Raw genomic sequence first — 22722 nt, 5'->3', positions numbered from 1 at the left:
TAGTTTCTGCCATGCCGCGATGACTCCTCTCGATGTATCCCACGAGATATTGATCGACTCGCGGGTCTTCCCGAATAGGAAAACATGCACCCATCACCTTGCCTGCGAGTAAATGTGATGGGCATAGTGCAGAACCTCCGCGAACGCCGTGATCGCGCAATCCCCCACACGACCAGTCATTGGGACGGGCATGAGTTCCGGGGACGAACTACATCCGATCAGCAGGGCTTTGATCAGCCTGCGATGTCGTGACAGAGGCTAGGCTCACCAGAGGCGGCACGGAGCGCTATGAGGGCTGGCAACAGGAGCTCCGCAGGCTAGGACTGAACTAGCAAAAGATCACAACTGGGCTTCATGAGGATGGTCATAAGACGTGGTCCATGACGAATACGAGCTACACTGCAGTAGGATGGGGGTCATGCAATATCGCGAGACAGATCAATCGAAAGGACAATACACTGTCAACAGGTCAAGACGACGGGCTGAACCCAATGGTCACCGCGGAAAGCGCCATGAAATCACCAGATCCAGAACTGAGGAACCATCTGCCGCTTGGAGGTTCGTTGGAAGGGCTTATGCAGGCTTAGTTGCAGTGGTGGGCGGACAAGCCTCCCAAGCCCTCGCGCTGACCTGTACAGTGCCGCGCGGGTCTCGACTGGGCTGCAAGAGGCTTTCGGCATTTAATCGGGGTCCTAAAGCTAACAGCATACGCCTTACGTGCTGTCTCTCCACGCTAGTCAAGAAGAAGCATGTCGTGCGAGCGATCAGGGATCACAGCCAGTCAATGCTTTGCAGGCGCAGGAACCAGCACCCCACGATCGAAACAAAGTTCAATAAAGATTTACAAGAAGCATGGAACAATCACACCATCCGCGCTGCCAAGGCCCTTGCTAAGCTCCGGGTGGTGATCGGCAGGATGGAGCGCAAGGCTTGTATAACGACATGCTTGGCATTCATGATGACATCCAGGAGTTCACGCAAGGGTTCACCACCACTCACCACTATTCAGCCACTCTAGTGTCACTGACTACCCCTCGTCCCTCAGCCTGATCGTCCCATTTTTCAGCCATTTGTCATGACCTCACTTTGCCGCCTTCCTGTTCCTGGACAATGAATCCAACCCTCGCACTCTCTCCATGTCGATCAATTTTCGGGGTTTGCATATCACAAAATCGTCACCTTATTTGCAGATGTTGCCATACTTGCAGTCACCACTCTTCATGCACTCTGCCAGGTACACTTGCGTATATACCAACCATCCGCCATTGAACCTTGCTGTCAGCACTCAATCTCTCAGAGTTGTGTCCATCTTTCCGTAACTCGGGACTCACCATGTACTCCAAACTCTTCTTGCTGCTCGCGGCAGTCCCTGCCATCCTCGCCTCTCCTTCACCAGTCAAGCGCTCAGGAGGCTTTGACGACGGTCAGCCCATTGACGGCAAGGGCAAGGGTGCTCCTCTTCTCGGTTTGTCTCTCAACTCGAGTGATCTTGTCTGTACTGACTATTCTAGGTGGCACCGATGTCTACCGCGACAAGCAGAACCCCGACAACCTCGGTGCGCAGTCTACCGACAATGGCATCGTGCCCAATCTGAAGTGGAGTTTCTCCGACTCCAAGACCAGACTCTTCCCCGGTGGTTGGGTTCGCGAGCAAGTCATTCAGGACCTGCCTCAGAGCCGTGACATCTCTGGTGCTCAGCAGCACTTGTCCAAGGGAGCCATCCGTGAGCTCCACTGGCACCGTGTCGTATGTACAGCCAGTCCCTGAGCGGATATCATCTAACTCAACCAGGCTGAATGGGGTTTCGTCTACGAAGGCTCCCTCCTCCTCAACGCCGTCGACGAGAACGGGAAGTGGACAACCGAGAAGCTTGAGACCGGAGACATCTGGTACTTCCCCAAGGGTGTCGCCCACAACGTCCAGGGTCTGAGCGACGAGAACGAGTACCTCCTGGTCTTCGATGATGGTGATTTCGAGAAAGTCGGGTACGTCTTCCTTTCTCTCCAGTCATAACCATAACATTAGTACTAACAAATCAGTACCACTTTCATGGTCGACGACTGGATCAAACATACCCCTCGCGACGTCCTAGCCAAGAACTTCGGCGTCGACCCCTCCGTCTTCGACACAGTCCCCGAGAAATTCCCCTACATCCTCAACGGCACCATCCCTGAGGAAGCCCACACCGGCCCCCACGGTACCCTAACCGGCAACAGCTCCTACGTCTACCACACCTACGACCACCCCTCTGAGCCAGTCCCAGGACAAGGCGGTACCTTCCGTCGCATTGACTCGAAGAACTTCCCCATCTCTACCACTATCGCTGCTACCATTGTCGAGCTCGAGCCTAAGGGTCTCCGTGAGCTACACTGGCACCCTAACGTATGTCCTCACTCACGTCCGCATGACCATGAACGATTGCTAACCAAGAGCATCAGGCCGAGGAATGGCTCTACTTCCACAAAGGCTCCGCCCGCGCAACCGTCTTCATCGGCGACAGCAAAGCCCGCACATTCGACTTCCACGCCGGTGACACTGCCGTCTTCCCTGATAACAGCGGTACGTCCTTTCTCTCCTTTCCACATTCCCTTATACATTCCCCACATCCATTATGCTAACGTTGTTTGTTTCTATAGGTCACTACATCGAAAACACCTCCGAAGACGAACCCCTCGTTTGGCTCGAATTCTACAAGAGCGACCGCGTCGCTGACATCTCGCTTGCGCAGTGGCTTGCCCTGACGCCTGCGGAGACGGTGGCGAATGTGCTGAAGATCGATATTGAGGTTGTGAGGGGGATTAAGAAGGAGAAGCAGTTGCTTCTGAAGGGGAACTAGATATATCTATTTATCCTGGGTGTGGGTTTGATGGGGGGATGTGATGCGATGGGATGGACGTAATTTTAATGTTTATACTTTAGTCCTTCTTTATTATTCTGTCGGCTTTGGTCGAGATTACTTAATATGATTTTATTTGTCAATGAGTCTTGATTGATTGGTTGGGCATTTGTAGACTTGGCCATTGATTTGGTTTTCTACACAGGGCATCCTTCCCTCGCGCCTGCAGCCCAGCCCTGTCCAAAGAGACATGAGTGACCGATTGTTGAAATCTACAAACAAGGCTCTCGAGTATTAACATGAAGTTTCAGGTCTATGACTACAAAGAGCCTGATTGTAGTAAATCCTAGTCAAGTGAACCTGGCATTCCGATCAGCTTATTCTCCTCCTTATTGCTGCCGGAGTCTCCAAGTAACAGAATGAGCCCTAGTAAGTGATTGGTGATTCTACACACCTTCAACTCGGAAAACTAGATTGATGATCTGTTAAGTCGTATTATCACACGTGTGTTGTATGTTTTGGGGGTTAGGTGTCGTTGTTGTAATGATGTTGTTGTTTGTGGGGTGGGAGTAGTTTATTGCGGATATATATATCTTGAGTTTGTCAGTCTACTTACAGTGCCCAGCGCGATAGAGTCAGTACAAACGCAGGATGCGATACTGCGAGCATTCAGAATGACAATTTATAGACGGATCCCTTCCATCGCCGACCCCGGTTTGAGAGATTCAAAGGATCTCGAGTCTCTAGGGAATGTTGATGCCGAGCCCTGCCCGTGCCCGGGTCAGTCCGAATTCGGGAATCTTGGAACACGGTTGTGCCAAGACGCCAAGCCAAGATATGGACAAGAGGCTTGGCGGTCAACAAATGGTGTCGTCATCTCTCCCCCACAACAACCGTGACTCTTCCAATACTCGAGCACACGTTCGTCGTCTTTGTCCATGGCTATTTGTGAAGCCTTATCTGCAAAGCACACATATTCCTATCGAATGCTTGCCTGGAGAAGAACCGCAAGTAAACACGCTCTGCCAGTTACGCGAACAGCCATGGCGCACGCACCGCGCATTTCATCCGATCTCATCCCCGAGGGGACTACTAATTGACTCTCCTCCAGCTCTTCTACGTGACTGACAGCAGGCACCCGATCCTTAGACGCCCCCATTTCACCGTGAACCCTTTTAAACCGCATCCGCAATGCACCGCCCCCACAATCCGGCCCACCGAGCCGACGAGAGTGAGACCCGTCCTACAAGACTCCACAAGCTGAAGACGCGTCTTGCCAATATCAGACGGCAATGGGGACCGCTACTCGCCGCGAAGCAGGAGTGGGATGATGAGTATAACTTCTGTTCTGGGAGCTATGCGGGGCAGGATGTGAGGGAAAACGCTCAGGAGGGAGAGGAGCAGGAGGGGGTACGCTCGCGTGGTATTGCTGGTTGACAATAGCCTCTGCTTGAAATTTTTCGCGCCAGTGCGCTCGCTCTCACTGGATTGGTCGCGCTACTTGAGTGAAACATGGCCTTGAATTATTCGCATCCTGCCCTGGTATCTCGAGTTGACTATGCCTTGCGTGCTTTCTATGGAGTCCCTCATGGGATCCGGCATGCTGCTCGCTGAGGCTGCTTGTTAAGCTACATTTCTGGCGGCGACACCAGTCTATGAATGACGAATACCCTTCCTCTGCACTCTCATCTGCCGTAAAGTGTTCAAAAATCGGGAGGTGGCCATTGAGTCAGGGTTCAAACCAGAGGACGCAAAAGCACGCCCCGTATCTATATCAATAACTCCCTCACCTGCATCCCCCCCGCGTATCGTTTCCCCCAGAGCCTGGCACTCTCGATACCCCGTCCACCAGGACCAATAGCCGAAGATCACGAGCGTCAATGCGGCCACAACAACCCAGTACACCCAGATTGGCATTCCGTCAAAGGTAGGAAGACTGAAGAGTGTCTGATCCGAACATTAGAGCTGAGCTGCATATGTATGAAGTACGAAAGGGCCAACTCACGGCGATGTAGGTGGCTGGAAAGAATATTGCCGTGAGCACAGTGAGTGACTTCAACGCCGACCCGTCGCGCTTCGACTCCATCGCGACTGAGATTCCGACCATGTTATCGCGTTGCGCTAGGAGCCCGTAGATCTACAGTCGTCAGCAGTCGTCAGCACCTGGACGCATTCAGGCGATCTACATGCAAATGCAGATTCAAATGTACAGGAACAGGGGACCGTACCGCCGTAATCTGATTCTCCGCCCTGCGCTCATAATACCGCAAATCCACCATCCGAAACCTCACCACCTGCTCCAAATCCGTCACCCACTGGCTATACGCATGCATCTGCGCATACCGACTCCCAACAACCCTCTCAACAACCCTCTCAAACCCCTCCCTAAGCCCCCTCCCAACCTCCCCCTCACATTCTTCCAAAACCCCCCTCACCATAGCAAGAAACCCCTCCACCCCCTCAACCCTCCTCATCGCAACCGCCAAATCTATCCTAACCGCATGTCCCAACCTTGACAGCTCACTATCTGCAGCGGGCGCCTCGGCGGCGGGGATGTTCAGCCACGCGTGCTGCCCTGTTGCCTTTTCGACGAGGCTGAGGTCGTGCTGGATCTTTTGCATGAAGAGGAGGTTTGAGGAGAGGGTTGTTTCAAGGGCGAGGGTGGGAATTAGGAGGGCGTGGCCGAGTAAATCCCTGTGGGCGTGGAGGGAGTGGAGGAGGAGGGTGCGGCCGGTGGGGGTGATACGCAGGGATAGAGCGGTGGTTTGCGTTGTTAAGAGGTTGTGGTGGGTGGCTATTAGGGTGGTGAAACTGCCGGTTAGACGGAGGGAAAGGGTTATGGCTGTTTTCCTTTTTGGTTAGTCTATGGTGGGATGGGATGGGATGTGGGAGATGGAGATGGAGAGGCAGACTGATGGAGGTAATATTGCCTTGATCATCGTAAAAGATCCGGCGGCTCGCGTGCCCGCTTGTTGCGCGGTAGCGCCATGTATCTAGGAGATCGGTGAAGTGGTAGCGTGTAGACAGGCGGGCGAAGCATTCCTGGCTCATAGCGATGTCTAGGGTTTCACTTGCGGAGAGGTAGTTACCCTTTGCGTCGGGCTCTGTGGCTTGAGTGGATGCAAAGCTAGACTGGCTTAGCAATCTCGCTCTGGCTGGATAGTTTTATGGCAAGGGAAGATGCACGTACATCCACCGCACACTCCCGCAGGGTTGAGAGTCGCCTGCGAATGCGCCCTGCGTTGACCCTTTAGCACTGTAGTTGCCAGCTGGGGTGATGTTGACACCTTTTCCTCGATCCAGTCTTCTAAGCTCGTAGGGTCGAGAGTCCTCGTTGTGTACTCGCTGTATTTCCCGGACTGCAAAGGGTTTGTTAGGTACCTAGGCAGCAGGGTTATATTGGTGCGAGAGCTTCGTACGGGATACCGCTTCATCTCTGCAACAACGCAGGGGCCTGGCTTGAAGTGGATGTCGACACTAGGGTCTAATCCCACCATTAGTGTATCCAGTTCCATTGCTCTTTGGAATAAATACTATATAGAGTGTGAGTGGACTAATGAGCATCACAGATCAGGGTAGATTGAAAACGGAGAAAAGCCATCTGGGCAATTAGTTGGTAGCCTGGGAGGCTCGGGGTAACGACTTCCCCCACTTTCAGCCGCAGGGAAAGGTTCACGAGGGGCGTGATAGTAGCGAGGACAGGAATCGGTACCCTGTCTACTTAGATAAGGCGATTGGAGTACGAGAGCTGTGGCGTCTGTGGGAGGGCTACCAATCAGCCGGAAAGGTTAAGATAGCCGGGACCCAGGTACACAAGGCTGCGGAATAGCCTTTGGATCAGAGCAGGGCAAGTACCGCTATTAATACATAAATCGAGCATCCTGCTTCATACCCATCGCCAGGACGGGGTTGCGGTTCGTGCAAGAGATGCTATGCCTCTATTGACTATCAAGCCTCGTACCAAGTATTGACAGAAAGTGAGGGTAGATCAGTGTGAAACCGAAAAAAGGATGAATCATGCGCAGGATTGATATAAAGGCCCTGTTCACCAGTGTAACGAAGAGTAAGAGGCTACAGTAATATAACCCCTGGCTCGAGCTTTGACCAATTCTCGTCCAACCTCCCCTTATAGCCAAACACGGTCAGCCCGCTGGGTATCAGAGCCCTGGGGTTCGCCTCCGCTAACCAAGCGGCATACTCCTCCTTCTCATATGCAATATCGTGCGTCGTTTGAAAGAAATGTGTCATAGCCCCACCGAAGAACAGGTCACCAGGAGAAGAGTCACTGAAGAGTATGTTCTTCTCTAGACAGAGCCTTACCAACTCATCGTATGATGCATCGTCTAGTACCCTTGAAATTCTTGTTGTACCGAAGACCATGAGATTAAGGTTGGGCAGTAGCTGTGGCTTATTTTGAGGAAGTGCGAGGAGTTCTGCGCCGAGCTGGTCAATCGAGCTGAGAATTTCTGTGCGAGCGTTCGCGTAGAACGTGAGTGATTCGAGGCTTGATGGGATGTGGGAGAGAAACTTTCGGGCTGACGGATGCTCGCATTGGTGACCGCAAAGCAGGACAGGCGTGATGCAGAGCTGTCGGAGGTCTGTGAATTGGTGCAGTGGGGGGCAGAAGGAGTGGTGATTGTATGCTGGTAATACCCATCCAGCCACAGAAGGTTCTCTCTCGTAGAGATCGAGGTATTGTAATTGGTTGCGGAAGGGAAGGATTGCGCCCCAAAGGTCTTGGAGTGCGACGAGGTCGAGGTCGTCGTCCCTGAATTTAAGTTTCAGAGACAGGTGGGTTAGTTTGGTGGTGTCTTGCAATATAGGACGAAAGTTGGTGGCGGGGATCATATAAACGATGCTGAGATGGCGTAGCTGGGTGGATATGGGGTGGAGAGATTCCAAGTTGGAGTCGACTTGGGCATCAATGAGTTAAAATTCCTCAAGGTTTGGTAGATATAGGTATGGTCGGCGCTGGTTCATTTGCGCTGGACCGGTAATTTGTGCGGGACCGGTAATACTGGCATCGAAGTCATGGTCTGCATGAGTCTCCTCGGCGGTGGCAACATAGAGTGTTCGTAGTGATTGTAATGGTCTTGGGAAATGAGTTTCGTTGTCTAATCCATCACGCCCCATTGCCATCGCTAGAATAGCATCTAGGTAAACATCCTCCTGAGCGACATGTAGTTGTAGGCTGATGAGGGAAGGGGTGTGCAAGAGCAACAAAGCTAACAATGATTGGATGTTTCCGCACAATAGATCAGCCACCGGGTCGCCTAGACTTGTGAATCCAGCCCGAGAAAACTCCTGTTTAATTGCTTCCAGTAATTCGCGGTCATGGTTGAAGATGTTGGCGTTTTCGATTGGATTTTTAGGTTTGTCCTGTGCCGTTAGAGTGAGATGTCAGACATGGACTGCGTGTGCCGAGTTCTCCATAAGCACGCGCAAGAACCGGCCCAAGCTGTCTACTTTGCGGGCATGGCCGGTGAACTCAAAGCGTGAGTACAGCAGAGGGGTTGTCACTTTTTTCCAGTGCCAATTGACCAGGCGCAATTCTGGAGATACGTGGCCGTAGAAGAAAAGGTCCCGATCGGGTTGGCCGCCAAAGACATAGTAGAGGATATGTAGGAATAATTCATGAGGCAGTGATGACAGAGTTGGCATGGTGGGGGTTTGGTAGGAGGACGGTGCTGTGGATTCGGTGGTGGTGGTGGTGGTGGGTAAAACCACACCGTGTTTCTCTATGCTCAAGCTAGCTTCCTCTTGGCTGAGACCCATTAAGATACCCCACTAGATAGTAGGAGGGTCCACTCTATTTTCGCAGAGCAACAAGTTCATGAGTGTCGACTCTTTACCAGAAAAAAGAAGAGCCACTTGTCAAGAAGGAAAAACTTTCGGATTCTGTCCACGGGCTTTGGCTATGTCTGCCGTTTTGAATGATCCCTTCAATATCGCACACTGCATGATTGACGAGTGGGGCATATACTGAGCACTACCTATTTGGATAGGTAGCGTAAATTCGGAACTAATAAACGAGAATTTCTACGCTCGTATAAAACCATTGAAAGAGACTTTCTGTTACAAGGGGTTTTCAAAGGCATACTTATGCTGCGAGCTGGCATCGACATCACAGCCTCTATAGCACAGCGGTACCGCCATGAATTGAGTGGGAAAAGAGTATCTATTGACTCTTCTCCACCCCGCACTAACTAGTATAAGCATTAAGCATTAATGTCGCGATCTGAGGGTCGAAATTCTTTCCAAATCTCTAGCAGACGAGCGGATATAATTGCTTTCATCCGCCTATGGACTCGGCCTTATTAAATTCAACATCCGTCAAAACAAGAGACTTACCAAACGGCGAAGTAATCTAGTGGAGATGTCTTGCAGTTTGGTGAAACCCAGATACTTGACAAGACATATCCCCTGATGGAAAATCGAGCCTTACCTGTATACCGAAAAACCAGATCCTCCGCAAATGGACAATCTCTTAGGATTGCGGTGTCAAGTATACATTTAGACGGCTATACAGCTTCAGAGATATGGGTTACCTATTTGCTGCTACGGCTCTACAACGCCTGATGGCATAACTAGTAGGAAGAGTCGGGGTTGACACGGTAATTGCTCATTTCCATTGCTTGAGGTGCAATCCAGGGCAATGCAGTATACTGAAATCCCGGGCCTTACTTTTCTTAACCAGGTAGCAAGTACCTGAGCTGGATATCTCAACCAATCATTTCCTACGAGGCCCGCGGCCGATCCAAGCAATCTGATACGGGGATGCATGCAGCTTGCAGGAGCTCACATGATCGATGGCACCTTCCAGCCTCAGCACGTAAGCACAGCCCACCCCACCTTTCTCCAGCTCAATCTCAATCAAAATCTTTCCATTAGATTGCCTTGCGCTAGCGGTTCATCAAAACTTACTATTCGAGCTTTCACTCTGACAAAAGCGGTTGAGCTTCACCAGTCACAATGGACCCATTTGCGGCGATGGGCGTTGCGGGGAACATCATCACCTTTATCGATTTCGGTTTCAAAATCCTCGGCAAGGCTCGCGAAATCCAAGGCTCAGTCTCGGGCGCTACGGCTGAAAATGAGAGCCTTGGGCCAATGGCACTGCGGCTGAATGGTGTGGTCGAAGGGTTGCAGAATCAGCACGCTGCAAATAACGTCGTTGATGCCGAGTTTACTGAACTCGCCGCAAAGTGCCTGGCGGTATCCGACGAGTTGCACAAGTTGGTCGAAGCCACGAAGGCTCAGAAACCATATTCGAAAGCCAGCAGCATGAAGGCTGCATGGAGAGATTGGCGGAAGAAAGAGAAGAAGGACGAATTGAAGGAACGTCTTGGACAATTGCGACAGGAGCTGAACCTGCTGTTGGCAAGTAGGACGAGGTAGGTTTGCATCATTGCATACGTGCGAGTCTTTGTCAGCGAGAGTTTGAGTTGATTCAGGGCCAGGTTCGACTTTCATGATCGACTAGAGAAGCTGGTCGACTACGGAAAGTCAAGCCAGCGTGAGCTCACTTCGCTCCACGATAATGTTGGTGCCCTTCGATCAGCAATCGAGGCTAGATGCCTAGATCCCTCGACCGTCGAGAATATCCGGAAAGTCCTCGACCTCTCGACTCGCGCTGCAGTGAGGGTTCGTGAGAATCGTATTCTTGACGCATTGATGTTTGACGTGGTGAACGAAAGATTTGAGGATATTGCCGAGGCAGACAGCGCGACGTTTGGTTGGCTATTTGGCGACCCTTCTTATGACTATGGCGCCTCTTATGACTATGGCTCCCTGGAAGCTTCCAGTGAGTCTCATGGAGATGTGTCGGAAACAGAGAGCGTGGCAAATTCCATCACTTCCTCGGGTGATATTCCACGGAGAGTCCCACAAAGTTCAAGTCAGGCGAGTTTGCTTAGCATGCCAACGCTTGATAGTGCCTTAGGAAATGACTCGGACCATGACTCCGTGAGATCCTCACATAGCGCCTCAAGGGCCGACAGCACACATTCCCACGACACAGCCAGTTTAGCACGACCTTCTACCTCAATTGATGAAAGACCAGAACTGACCAATGCTCGCGATACATTCATAGAGTGGCTGCAGCAAGGTAGTGGGATTTTCCACATTTCTGGAAAACCAGGATCGGGAAAGTCAACGCTGATGAAATATATCTGCCGTCACGAAAAGACCAGGGAGTACCTAACTGAGTGGGCGAAGACAAAACGCCTCGTGCTAGCTAAATTCTTTTTCTGGAAGCCAGGAACAAATTTACAGAAGACATTGAAGGGTTGGTTCGTGGCATTCTATACTCGATACTGTCACAAGCCCCTGAGCTCATCCCAAGCGTGCTCCCGCAGCAATGGGATGCTACGCTTGTCGACTCACATATCGGCCTTACTGATCATGATCAAATATATCAAGCTTTTCTTGCTCTGGTCAACAACGAGGCCTACTCCGCTCATAAGATCGCGGTTTTTGTTGACGGACTTGATGAGTTCGAGGGAAGCCTTTCGGACATGGTACACTTGCTGGTACGGTGGACCAGCCGACAATCCCAGGATGTCAAGATATGTGTGTCGAGCCGAGAATGGATTGTCTTTGAAGATCTATTCAAAGGTTTGCCCAAAATCCGGCTACACGAGCTGACTCGCTATGACATCTCAAACGTTGTGAAGAACATGTTCAGCAACAATGATCGCTTTCAACAACTGATATCATGTCGCTCCCCACCGACATTATACTGGGAATGTTGCATGTTAGAAGAGGATATCGTTGAGAAATCTGCTGGTGTATTCTTATGGGTAACCTTGATACTTCGAGATATAGAAGAAGGGCTACTTAGTGGCGACACTCTAGAACAACTGAAAGCAAAGGTCGATGCGCTACCCACAGAGCTCAACGATATGTTTTGGCAACTGTTTAATGGCATCCACAAGACTGACCGCAGAGAAATCTATGCAATCCTGACAGTAGTATGCCAGTGCCCTAAGGACTGGCCATTGATCCGATTCACCTTCCTGGAGGAATATCTGAGGGATTCCGACTTTGCTATGTGCTCAGTGTGTGAGCCCCTTTCAGACCAGGATGTACAGTCTCGACTAGACAAATTCCATAGAAAGGTTTACGGAAAACTGAAAGGTCTGCTGGACATCTGCCCGATAATCATTCGCTTCAAAATGAGACCGAGATTTTTCGACAGTACCATTAAGTTCACGCACCGATCAGTTGCGGAGTTTATCACTAGTGACGAGGTTCAATGCAAGATGGACTTGCATTTATCCGGCTTTGATGTTACAGACGCGCTGTGGCAGACGTTCCTTGCGCACATAAGGAAAGGACCACTGGATTTACGATACCTAGAACTGGCAGGGGATGAATATGAAACCAAGTTCCCCTTACGCTACATACACATGGTCTATCCACGGTTCCACGATGAATTCTGGCAAGTGTTGCAATTGAAGGGTTTGAAAATGAGTAACACGTCCCAATCGAGATTTTGGCACTACCTCGACAGGCTAGTTACGACCCTCGAGTCCTACAGCAGTGATGAGCATATGGGTTATGAAACCTACCTCCACACACTGGTAGGGATTGGTCTCTTTTCATTCCGACTTTCGTGGAGTGAGAGGCTTGCTTTGATGACTGCATTTGCGGGGATACCTCCATACATTTACTACACAGCTAAAAGCCACTTTTCCAGCAATGTTGACGCAGTGACCCATCTGGCCATATTGACCCATGAATTATTACATTGCGATGGCAAGTATGCGCGGATAGCCGGGATATTGAGTATTCTGGAGGGCTATTGCCAGCGGGATCTTCTGGTGAATCAGGTCATGCCGGGGCAGGCTGTTTCGTGCTGGGAGTTTATCCTGTGCTGTATGTTCGGCTGCTACGGACTCAAATACTTCCACCCCCGTGCTTTGCCTGTGATAGCCCACCTAATACTCCTGGGCGCTGATCCAAGAGTAAAGATTACTCTTGAACGGGATGCACAACGGCTTTGGCAATCAAAGTGCTACCGCTGGGTCGGAGATCAGTCATATACGGAAATCTTTCAAAATTCCTTTTATGCGCTGAGCTCCAATCCTATGATCGAGGCGTATGTACAAGACTCTGGGACCGAAATCTCACTCAAAACCCTGCTTGGCCGGTGGTGGCTTGGGTCCTTTTCCAAGCCACTGGAGGATGCCATCGACTGGATGATGGAGCGCGGAGGACTCATATCGGCTCAGCAACGGCAAGAACTACGCCAAATTTTCGAGCCAACTCTAAGACCATTGACAACCTATGATGCAGCCCAAAGGTTCCGCAAATACCAAGCTGAGCAGGAATCCTCTGAAGGACATTTTGCCGTGACTAGGCGTGTCTGGCTGCCTGTATCCACCGATCCTGATGAGGGCGACGATATATTGCAACCGGCGTAATCCCAATGACCAGCGCCAGCAGCTAGCAGAGCATGCCGTCTAGTAGTTGATGAAAAACGTACCAAACCATGCAACTGTGACCTCAACTGTGTCTGGCTCTTTCCAATACACCCATGCAAGAAAGACCACGTTTTACATAAAGAGTGTTGAAGGATGATTTCTTCGGCGAATGCTTAGATTCTTGCCATCTATGATTTTGTTATGTACGAGACTTACAATTCTCATCAACGCATCGACTGTTCGGGCAGCGTCGCTGGTAATCTGCTTCAAGACGACGAATGTAAACAACCCGACAAACGGAGCCGTGTCCACTGTTGGCCTAAACTACATACCCAATTGATATACCTCGGTGCCTGTATTGACTGAATTGGCATCGCCGTCCCAAGTCCCACATGTAAACTTTCCATGCACTCGTCAGTCCAGATACAGTGCGACCAACAGAGTAAAAGGCCTGTGTAGCCGAGTATATTTCAATTCAACAAGGTTTTACGCCTATTGAGGGTTTGACCGCTGCTCGGACTATATATTATACATAACAAATGGCGTTTGACTGGAATACTCGGGCTGTAGATGAACATGTAGCGAGAGGTGATTGACCTCTGATGCCTACAGGCGTACTGCGCTCGAAGCAACCACCTCGATGCAGCAGGATCACTTAAAGAACGAGGATCGTCTTGGCGATATCTAGCGGCTCGAATTCATTTTGCCACCGTGGGTCAGAAGCGTACTTGAAGAGACAATAAACACCAAACGTCCTCTGGTACTGGATGAATGCCAACATGTCTGAGCTGCTATATATGTCGTGACATTCCTCAACACATAAGTAAACAGCAGCACCCAACATAACAGACCATTCATTCCCCAATTACCGACTAGTCAGCCCCGCAAACCCCCAAGCAGCAATAACCAACCCAGACACCGTCCGAAAAACCGCCTTCCCAGGAACCCCCTCCTTCCAACAAACATACCCATCCACCAACCCCACATACCCGAGAATCGCCAAGATCGTATCGAACTCCTCCAATTTCCCCTGGATGTAGAATGTCCACAGCGCAAGGCCCAGCGCTGTAATGCGTCCGCCTTGCAGGATCATGACGGATTGCGCGGGCTTGGAGATTGCAATCCGCTGCGGGAGGCCGAAATCGAGGGTTGCGCGCTCGGGGGCGAAGAAGGGGATTGTGCCGCCGAGTGTTGTTGCTGTTGCGACGAAGAGGGGCGGGAGGTGGTGGAGGGTGAAGTGGGGGAGCATGATGGTTTTGATATTGTGTAAGATGGTGGAGATGGAGGATTTCTGATGGCTGCACAGGATCCTGGGGAGGGAATGCTCTTTATTTACCTACAGGATGGGGGCCAAGAAGTAGATCCTTTTTTGGAGACATTCTGCGCCATCTTGCTGCTGATCGGACTAGAGCAGGGTGGGCATAGCATGAGATGTAGCAATGAAGCTTAAGAAAAGCCTGCAGTTAAATGCTTCTAGAAGCCGGCGTAAAATCGTGTAAAGCTTGATGTTGAAGAATTCCTGATCAGTAATCGGGTGGTACAACCAGAAAGAACAAACCCAAGCGGTGGGGTCACTGTTGGCCTTAAAGCTCCACGGAGTTTTTCTCACTCTCTCACCTCTCTCTCCGGAATCATCAACATGGCTGGCCCTTTTGGAATTCTATCGCGACTGGCATTTGTAGGTGACTCTTCCGGGATGAATGATCACTCTGACCGTCGCAGTTTGCCGCCTTCGTGTCGTGGTCGTTCCCATACTGGGAAGGCCGCTACACCGCGCTCTCCCTGATCTTCAAAAACAAACCTGAGAACCTGCAAGAAGTTAACGCGTTCTCAACCTCATCGCTCAAATTCGCTGGCAAGCTTCGTAATTGTGAAGATGGAATCATTATTGAAGAGGATTCCTTCGCGATCCTGAGTTGCGACCCCGGCCGCGACCTTTGGAACACTGTCATGGGAACTTTCCACCCAAAGCGCGAAGTCATTCCCAACGGAAAGCTCTGGATCTACCGCTACGACGTCTCCGAGGACTCTGACGAGGCCATCGTTCCCATCGAGTTTGCCGACTACCCTGAGCCCTTCAGCTTCCACCCGCTGGGCGTTGAGTACCACCGTGACACGTCAACCTTGTTTGTGTGTAACCATCACATTGAGGGGTCGCGCGTCGACATTTTCACCCTGGATTTGTCAATTTCCGACAAGCCTGTCGCGACGCACGCACGCACAATCATCCACCCGCTGATTCCGACTCCGAACTCGATTATCGCGCTCAGTGGAACTGAGTTTTATGTTACGAACGATCACTTTATCCTTCGCAAGAACTGGGCGCCCTTGGCGCTGATCGAGACCTACGGCGGTATCCCCGGCGGCACCGTAGCCTATGTGAATCTTGCGACTGAACCTATCAAGGTCAAATCTGTTGCGACTGGGCCGTTCGTTAACGGGATTACCTTGGTGAACGAGACCACGGTTGCCGTGGCTGTTACCGCTGCTGCGCAGGTTCGCCTCTACAAGCGATCCGAGGACAACACCCTCGAGCAGGTTGGCGCCATCAAGACGCCTTTCATGCCGGACAATCTGTCAACTGAGAAGGATGGTTCGATTCTAATTGCCGGTCACCCGCACCCGCCATCTCTGGACAAGCTGGTCCACGCTCGACGCGAATGTATCGATGCTGATGGCGTCGTCCCGGAAGAGTGTTGGAAATCCACAGCCCCCTCATGGGTGGCTCGCTGGACGGAAGAGAAGGGACTGGAGAACTTGTATGTCTCCAAGGGCGAGTTTGGCTCGAGTGCGACGGCCGCAAAGGACGCTAAGCAGAACGTCGGAATCGTCACCGGGCTGTACGAGAGCGGCATTCTTGTTTGGAGGGAGTAGTCACTGCTCCCTTATCCTTTGCCCGATACCCTCCGTCCATTTATGGGCGGATTCCAGCGCAGTTGAAGTATGTCCTCGAGGAAAGAGCAAAGGCCTTGCTCGCAGCTTCCTGTTTGGTGCTCACACCTTCCTCGCATAGTCACCTCCGTGACAAGGAAGGAGCGATGCCCTCGGTAGCTCCTTCTCAAACTATTTGTTCCGCACCTTCTCCTTTCGTTCGCATGAATTTCATCAATACGGCAGGTGCGACCAGCCAGGGCTCCAGGGTTCCGACTTCGTCCGCACGCTTTTCTTATGCTCGCATCATATATCAAAACGACAAATCACTCGAAGGGATAGTACTTACGCATTACAACTAGCTTAAATATAATAATAATGAATTTCGCGCAAATGCTGCGGTACGAACAAGCTTCATGGTACTGCGTGTCTAGAGAGCTTCTATGACGTCACCCTTACGACCCCCTTCATAGTAAACAGCATCACACCCTCACCACCTGCACCACCACCTCCTTCGACCCTTTATATACCCCCCAGTCTTCACCAGCCCAACAAGGTCCTCAATTCGACTCCTCTTCATGAACCGCCTACTCCGAATCCAAACCCTCCAACCAATCCCAGCACTCACATCCAGATCTCGATCTCTCCACCTCAAACTCCCATCCAACCAAATAACTAACAACCGCCTTTTCTCCCTTTCGTCGCAATTAAAGATGCCCACCTACACAGGCTCCTGCACATGCCGCAAAATCACCTACAACCTCACCCTAGACTCACCCAACGACGCGCGAACGTCGTTGTGTCATTGTAAGAACTGCAAGGTGTGCCTTCCCTACATTACCCTACCCCACCCTCCCCACATCCCCATATCCTTTTGTGATGTCGAAATGTATTAACGAGGAGAAGAAAGCATTTGGCACAAACTACGGCCTAACCGCCAAAATCCCACTCGACTCTCTCTCCCTGACATCGGGGAAGACGAAAGAGCATGTCGCGGACAACGGCGTCCATCGCGAGTTCTGTGACAATTGTGGGAGTTTTATTTGTGAATACGGGGTATGTTTCCCCCTTCTTGTTTTTTTTTTCTCATTTATACTCGCTTGTAAAAGAGAATTAAATGGGGACGGCTGACTGACTGACTGGCTGTGTAGGATGCCGTGAAGGATAAATTCCGGTATCTGGTTGTTGGCTCGTTGGATGATCCGGAGGTTCTTCCGCCGAAGGGGGAATTCTTTTGTAAGGAGAGGGCGAGTTGGATGCCGGAGGTTCAAGGTATGGGTTATTCCTTTGTCATGATATATGAGAAGGGGGTGTGCTAATGGCTGTAGATGTGTTTCATAAAAAAGAGATTAAGGAATAGGCTTTGAGATCAAATGAGGGGGGTTCCGGTTATTTTCATCGGAGCTTGTATTCTACTTTCTGTGTCTAGCAGAGAACCGAAATCGCACTCGGAGATAGTATGAACATTGCTATATCCCCAGAACAATACTCCTTATCATCATTCCAAACTATGAACGCTTATATCTCAACCCGTCCCCGAATCTAAACACCGGATTCTTCGTATCAAACGGCACATCTTCAAACTGCCTCTCGACAGCCTTCATCGATCTCGGCAGATCAAACGGTAACTTCCCCTCCGGCGCTGCAAGGCCAAAGACAACATCGAGGAACGCATTGCTGTCACTTCCATAACTCCCAAAGACAGCAGCGGCCCGGTCAACAATCTCCGGAATCACGGCCGGACGATCGAGCCTGACATCCACGATCGAAGGGACGGCCCTGTAGATCCTCGCCTGTCGTGCTTGCTCCGTCTGGTTAAAAGCCAGAGACCCGGCGTGGAACGCTGATTCGAATGTCCCATTCCGCGGCTCGTACGGGGCTGCGAAGCGCAAGAGCGCGTAGTCTGCCTGCTCCGGTGTATCAACAACGGTATAATTCCTCGCCGTAAGGAACGCAGGGTCGAAGCCCTCAATGTAGAATTTTGTTTTCCGTCCTGGCTTCTTCAACGGGAGAATATCCCGTTTGTTCGTAAGAAGCGTATACGACCTGCGCTGCGCGTCTCGTCCAAGCTTGACGAACTCCTCGTTCCCGACAACTGCATTCGCGGCGCTGACATCAACGAACGGATTCTCAAATAAACCCAGCACGAACTTCTCCTTCAACAGCCGCCGAACAGACTCGTCGATCCGCGATTCGGATACAACTCCCTCCCGCACAAGCTGTACAACTAGCTCTGGCCTATCTTCTCCACCGAACTGATCGACACCCGCCTCGAGCACCATCGCAACTCTTTCCAGCTCACTCAGGTGCTCAACCCCCCACGCCCGCGCAGGCATATACTGGTTCCCAATATACCCATCCGTGACAAGGCCCCAGTCACTAACGACGATCCCCTGAAATCCCAACTGGTTTTTCAAAAGGTCGGTAACAATCTGCTTATTAAACCCAAACCCAACAGGATCGAACTCCGTCCCGATCGGCCGCGAGTAATACGGCATCATATTCGTCGCACCAGCATCAATCGCAGCAATGAAGGGCTCTAGATGTTCGTCAAAATTCCCACCGGGATACGTCGCGTTCTTCCCGTAGAAGAAGTGGCTGTCTTCGCCGTTTTCCATCGCCCCGCCGCCGGGGAAGTGCTTCGTCACCGTCTTTACAGACCCAGCGCCCAGCGTCCCGTTAGGCCCTTGGAAGCCCGTTATATACGCGGCGACGAGCTCGCTAGTCAGCGCGCTGGATTCCCCCCAGGTGCCGCTGATGCGGGACCAGCGGGGTTCAGTGGCGAGGTCGACTTGAGGGTGGAGGGCGGCGCGGAGGCCGACGGCGAGGTATTCTGCTCGAGCGACGGAGGCAAAGGCTTGGACGAGGGCTGCGTCGCGGAGGGCGGCGAGCCCGGTGGTTTCGGGCCATTGGGAGAACACGCCTGCTTGGAAGCCAGTGCCGATGTTGTCGGTGAAGGAGTGGCGAGGGTCTGAGGAGATTGTTACGGGGATGCCAAGGCGGGTTGAGAGGGCGCGGTCCTGAACGAGGTTTAGGAATATGGCTGTCGCGGTTGCGTTCGTGATGCCTGTTGCTAGGTTGAAGTGCGTTAGGTGCTTTGCGAGCATGGCGCCTGTGCTGTTTCCGCTGACTACTTGGTCAAGCGGGGCTTCGTAGAACATGGCTTGGAAGAGTTGGCCAGCTTTTTCTTCAAGAGTCATGCGGGAGAGGAGGTCGTCAACCCGGGTGTCGATCGGGTAGGAGGCATCTTTGTAGATGGGAGCATCGTCGCTAGAAATGGAGACTGAAGCAGAGAGTCCTCGGGCAATAAGTGCCAGTGCAACGGCCGCCGAGCGAACATACATGGCCACAGGTAGTAAGTATTTTGTACCGATCCTATGAACTGCAGACTTGGGCTACACATGACTCATTTATACCCCAATCTCGCACATTGCAATCTTGCCTGGCCCTACTCTCCAAGAACCACCCCGCGAGAGTAGCAAACAACCATCACCTCCGCATTATCCGGGCCTGAAGAATCTCCCCACAGTGCCGAGGACACTGCTCCGATATTTACCCGTAGTGACTGTGTATTCAGTGAAGATCTTCCGAATTCAGCCCATCTACTCAAGTGTATCCAGAGAAGCCCCGCTAGGACAACGGAGCTGGCAGTCGTGAGCGGCATGTGTACGCGACATCCCCGGTGAGCAAGGAAGAGGCCAATCCAGGCAGTAATGCGCCATGGGATTGACTTCCGTTCTGCTGTAAGACGGGTAGCTCCTTCCGCTTAGATAATGCTTATGTCGACTGAAGACTGATTGTGTTGGTCTGGGGACTGCAGGGCCCTGGCGTCCGCTCTGGTTAATTCGGGTTTTCCGGACCCCGCAGACCACCGTCTTGACTCGGAAGCCAAGTAACTGCCTATCTGGTGAACGAGCCGTCTCTAGGCTTGGCCCCATGAAGAGGAGGATGACGCTAGCTGGTGGAAGCGGGGCACGGGCATTACCCCAACTTGTGCAGCTGCAGAATGTGGAGCAAAATGTAGGGCACAGGTCTCTGGGATACTCTAAAGCGCTCTGCGCGAATGGACTGTGGGGAGATTACATCATAAATCTTGGTAAGTAGCATCTGCAACTCGGTATGTGGAGGGCCGAGGTCTCTCAGGTATGGCACGGGTAGGCCGTCGACACTGCTGCCAGGAATCTTGTCTGCTGCCTCGCGCCCCGCATTTCGCCCGCGGGGTTGAAATGGCACGCATGGTGCAACAGGTTGCATGTGCTTGTTTCTGATGATTGCAGCATGGAACGTGGGGCTAGATCAACACATAGAAAATAAGGAGCTTTCCTGCAACGATCTCTTTGGCGACATGTGCCCAAATGGTGGGTTATTTCGACGGTAAGGGCACACTGGTTGCTATTGATTCCTGCCCTTACTGCACCATGCCGCTTATCCGAACATTCCTGAATTCTGGTAGGAACGACTGCAAGAAGATGTGAACAGACTCCGAAATACCAGTGGGGCTTGAGGCGAGCCAATGCTCCAACGCTTGTGGGATTTCACGATGTTCTCTAATGGTTGTCGTGACTAACCTCGCTGATCACATCATATCGCACAAGGAAATATATCTTCTGAACATGAATGTCGGCCTCTGCGTTGTCAGCCGTCTCCACCTCGCTCTGCGATAGGTTGGCCAAATCATGGTCATGGAGAGTTTGCGGAAAACATAAAGTACCAAGAGAGATGTCGTTCCTGCCCGAAATCACACAAGGGCGAGACCCATGCCCACTGCCTTGCCTCTGAGTCGAATCCCGCAAATCAAGGATGCCATGATAAACATCATCTTCCCATTCACAACGGACAAGACAAGGAATGTCTTTGTGCTGGGCTTTGTGTGAAGGTGGAGCGGCAAAAACAACGTCGATGATTCTACCACCCGATGTAGGTCTTTTAGAGGACGACTGTGATGTTTCCAACTCACTGAAACAAGGGCTGTAAAACGGTTGACCGGGAATGGTCTCAATGAAAATGTCAATTCGGGATATTTCAATCTGACTGTTGCGGGAAGACGGTATGAACGGGAAAAGAGCCCTAGAGAATGATAAAGTAAAGTGTCTTCTGTTATGAGGGGAGCGACAGCAACCGTAGCGCTCAGGTTTCACGACGCTATGAGAACCTGCGGCCGAGTGACGGGAGACCTGCTTTTGTGGCGACGATTGACGAGCGAAGCAGTCATACCACGCATCGGAAAGGTCATCCTTTGCATCGAGATACAGAACACCGTTGTCAGGTAGGCGATGCCGGGCACTCTCCGTCGCTGCCTGTCGTAGGGCGTCACCGCCATCTCTGGAGGTGTAATTGATGTGCAAGACAGCATCGCTGAGCGTATGTAGATCGAACTGGTTGTTCTCCTGCGGGAGTTCGATGCTCCAGGCGGAGTCTGCAACGCCACAAAACTCGAAGGGTAAATAGCGCTCATCAGATCGGAGATTCGGCTCAAACATGCCGCTATCTCCTTGCCCCGAAGATGTCGCGATCTCAAACATACCGCCTTGATCGGGTCTTAGCTTGTGGTGATACCGTCGTATAGCTCGAGAATCATCTGCATCAACGATGGAATAGCAGGTTCTCAGATCGCTGTCATTCGGAGCCTGTTTGCAGCACAATTTGGACGGGGCATGGAGTGACGGACTGACCCGAGTGCTACTGGAGAGTAAACGTAGCCGGCAATGAACCCCGCCATATGGACCGGTGACACAGGGAATAGTGATGCTAACAGCTTTGATGCGGCGCATATAGTGGCCTGGGTAATCAAGATCCAACAGCCACTCCGGTATAGTGATAACACAGCGCCCTGTGAGTTTGAGTTGTAGAAAGCTAAGAGGAAAGAGCAGTCGCAGTGAAATATGCCTGGTGAGCTCATACTCCCTTGCATTCCGCTGAATGTACTTTCGATCTAATGTGCGTAGTGCAAGCTCTAGTCGCTCTCCCACCATAAGACCCTCTCGCAGCGACTGCCAGTCTCCACCATTCAGAATCGTGGCTGCAGTAGCAGTGGAGACCAGCTCATTTGCCCATGGATCAGACTGCTCAAAGTCACCACGCTCATAGAGATACGCGGATAGTGCATCCCTTGTCGCAGCAGTGGCAAGCTGGTGAGCCTGATGGTAAAGACGAGCCGTCTCCGCCTGGAGAAACAGGTACAAATCTTGCTTCGAAAACTTATCTCGCACAAAGTCGTGAACCTCTCCAGACTGTTCGATTTGTCGTTGATGATTATTGACTTCCTTCAAATTCATTGCGCACCGTCGCTTGGCCGATAGGATTTGTCTCTTGACCTGTTCAATCTCGATGCTTGTCGTGTCAATGGTATGTTGCCACTCCTGCTCGCGGCGCTCCCAGCCAGCCTCAGTAAGATTTAACCCTGCCTGGCCAAGGTTCAACTCAGCGAATGTGCCGAGTATACGAGCAGCTGTGCTATAGTATCCGGCCAATTTGGTACCCACAGGAAGCTGCTGAAAGCTTAACGGTGTACCAGCAACACCAGCCTTACCGAACAGGAAATCAGGAATCATCGACGTGAACTGGGACACCAGATCGGACTCCGTCGA

At 51.6% G+C, this 22722-nt stretch overlaps 7 protein-coding genes across 7 annotated transcripts; 4 read left to right on the top strand and 3 right to left on the bottom strand.

Moving 5' to 3' along the window:
* Positions 1 to 1332: 1332 nt before the first annotated feature.
* On the top strand, positions 1333 to 2837 carry BJY04DRAFT_209997 (RmlC-like cupin domain-containing protein; the record flags this gene model as incomplete). The annotated part of the gene is made up of 6 exons (XM_073714196.1): positions 1333 to 1465; positions 1512 to 1747; positions 1793 to 1986; positions 2041 to 2383; positions 2440 to 2560; positions 2638 to 2837. The coding sequence occupies 6 exons, from the start codon at positions 1333 to 1335 to the stop codon at positions 2835 to 2837; spliced, it is 1227 nt and encodes a 408-aa protein (XP_073567234.1).
* Positions 2838 to 4490: 1653 nt separating this feature from the next.
* Positions 4491 to 6352, bottom strand: BJY04DRAFT_222167 (uncharacterized protein; the record flags this gene model as incomplete). The annotated part of the gene is made up of 7 exons (XM_073717319.1): positions 4491 to 4784; positions 4843 to 4974; positions 5024 to 5679; positions 5750 to 5964; positions 6028 to 6074; positions 6125 to 6196; positions 6257 to 6352. 7 exons carry the CDS (start codon positions 6350 to 6352, stop codon positions 4491 to 4493), a joined length of 1512 nt encoding a protein of 503 aa, XP_073567233.1.
* Positions 6353 to 9809: 3457 nt separating this feature from the next.
* BJY04DRAFT_222165 (uncharacterized protein) lies at positions 9810 to 13264 on the top strand (the record flags this gene model as incomplete). The annotated part of the gene is made up of 3 exons (XM_073717318.1): positions 9810 to 10231; positions 10298 to 11128; positions 11182 to 13264. The coding sequence occupies 3 exons, from the start codon at positions 9810 to 9812 to the stop codon at positions 13262 to 13264; spliced, it is 3336 nt and encodes a 1111-aa protein (XP_073567232.1).
* Positions 13265 to 13758: 494 nt separating this feature from the next.
* On the bottom strand, positions 13759 to 14778 carry BJY04DRAFT_198326 (DUF4267 domain-containing protein). Its single transcript, XM_073712600.1, has one exon. It carries the CDS (start codon positions 14511 to 14513, stop codon positions 14130 to 14132), a length of 384 nt encoding a protein of 127 aa, XP_073567231.1. The 5' UTR covers positions 14514 to 14778; the 3' UTR covers positions 13759 to 14129.
* A 74-nt stretch (positions 14779 to 14852) lies between these two features.
* BJY04DRAFT_198324 (uncharacterized protein) lies at positions 14853 to 16526 on the top strand. Its single transcript, XM_073712599.1, has 2 exons — positions 14853 to 14942; positions 14987 to 16526. The coding sequence occupies exons 1-2, from the start codon at positions 14904 to 14906 to the stop codon at positions 16136 to 16138; spliced, it is 1191 nt and encodes a 396-aa protein (XP_073567230.1). The 5' UTR covers positions 14853 to 14903; the 3' UTR covers positions 16139 to 16526.
* Positions 16527 to 16654: 128 nt separating this feature from the next.
* Positions 16655 to 17734, top strand: BJY04DRAFT_198322 (GFA family protein). Its single transcript, XM_073712598.1, has 4 exons — positions 16655 to 16956; positions 17042 to 17191; positions 17287 to 17407; positions 17464 to 17734. The coding sequence occupies exons 1-4, from the start codon at positions 16714 to 16716 to the stop codon at positions 17493 to 17495; spliced, it is 546 nt and encodes a 181-aa protein (XP_073567229.1). The 5' UTR covers positions 16655 to 16713; the 3' UTR covers positions 17496 to 17734.
* Positions 17644 to 19817, bottom strand: BJY04DRAFT_230716 (glycoside hydrolase family 3 protein; the record flags this gene model as incomplete). Its single annotated transcript, XM_073719353.1, has 1 exon — positions 17644 to 19817. Exon 1 carries the CDS (start codon positions 19477 to 19479, stop codon positions 17644 to 17646), a length of 1836 nt encoding a protein of 611 aa, XP_073567228.1. The 5' UTR covers positions 19480 to 19817.
* Positions 19818 to 22722: the final 2905 nt, after the last annotated feature.

Source organism: Aspergillus karnatakaensis, assembly GCF_047715665.1.
Source record: "Aspergillus karnatakaensis strain CBS 102800 unplaced genomic scaffold BJY04scaffold_56, whole genome shotgun sequence".
NCBI lineage: Eukaryota > Fungi > Ascomycota > Eurotiomycetes > Eurotiales > Aspergillaceae > Aspergillus > Aspergillus karnatakaensis.
The sequence above is the reverse complement of the archived record's forward strand: the minus strand, read 5'-3'. Positions and strand labels throughout refer to the sequence as shown.

What these genes read in the sequence shown, in the direction of transcription:
- BJY04DRAFT_198326 (XM_073712600.1), bottom strand. Translation starts at nt 14,513, where the DNA reads ATGCTCCCCCACTTCACCCTCCACCACCTCCCGCCCCTCTTCGTCGCA.
- BJY04DRAFT_198324 (XM_073712599.1), top strand. Translation starts at nt 14,904, where the DNA reads ATGGCTGGCCCTTTTGGAATTCTATCGCGACTGGCATTT. An exon ending in TTCTATCGCGACTGGCATTT is followed by an intron (nt 14,943 to 14,986) that starts GTAGGTGACTCT and finishes TGACCGTCGCAG; the next exon opens with TTTGCCGCCTTCGTGTCGTG.
- BJY04DRAFT_198322 (XM_073712598.1), top strand. Translation starts at nt 16,714, where the DNA reads ATGAACCGCCTACTCCGAATCCAAACCCTCCAACCAATCCCAGCACTC. An exon ending in GTCATTGTAAGAACTGCAAG is followed by an intron (nt 16,957 to 17,041) that starts GTGTGCCTTCCC and finishes AACGAGGAGAAG; the next exon opens with AAAGCATTTGGCACAAACTA. An exon ending in TTGGATGCCGGAGGTTCAAG is followed by an intron (nt 17,408 to 17,463) that starts GTATGGGTTATT and finishes TAATGGCTGTAG; the next exon opens with ATGTGTTTCATAAAAAAGAG.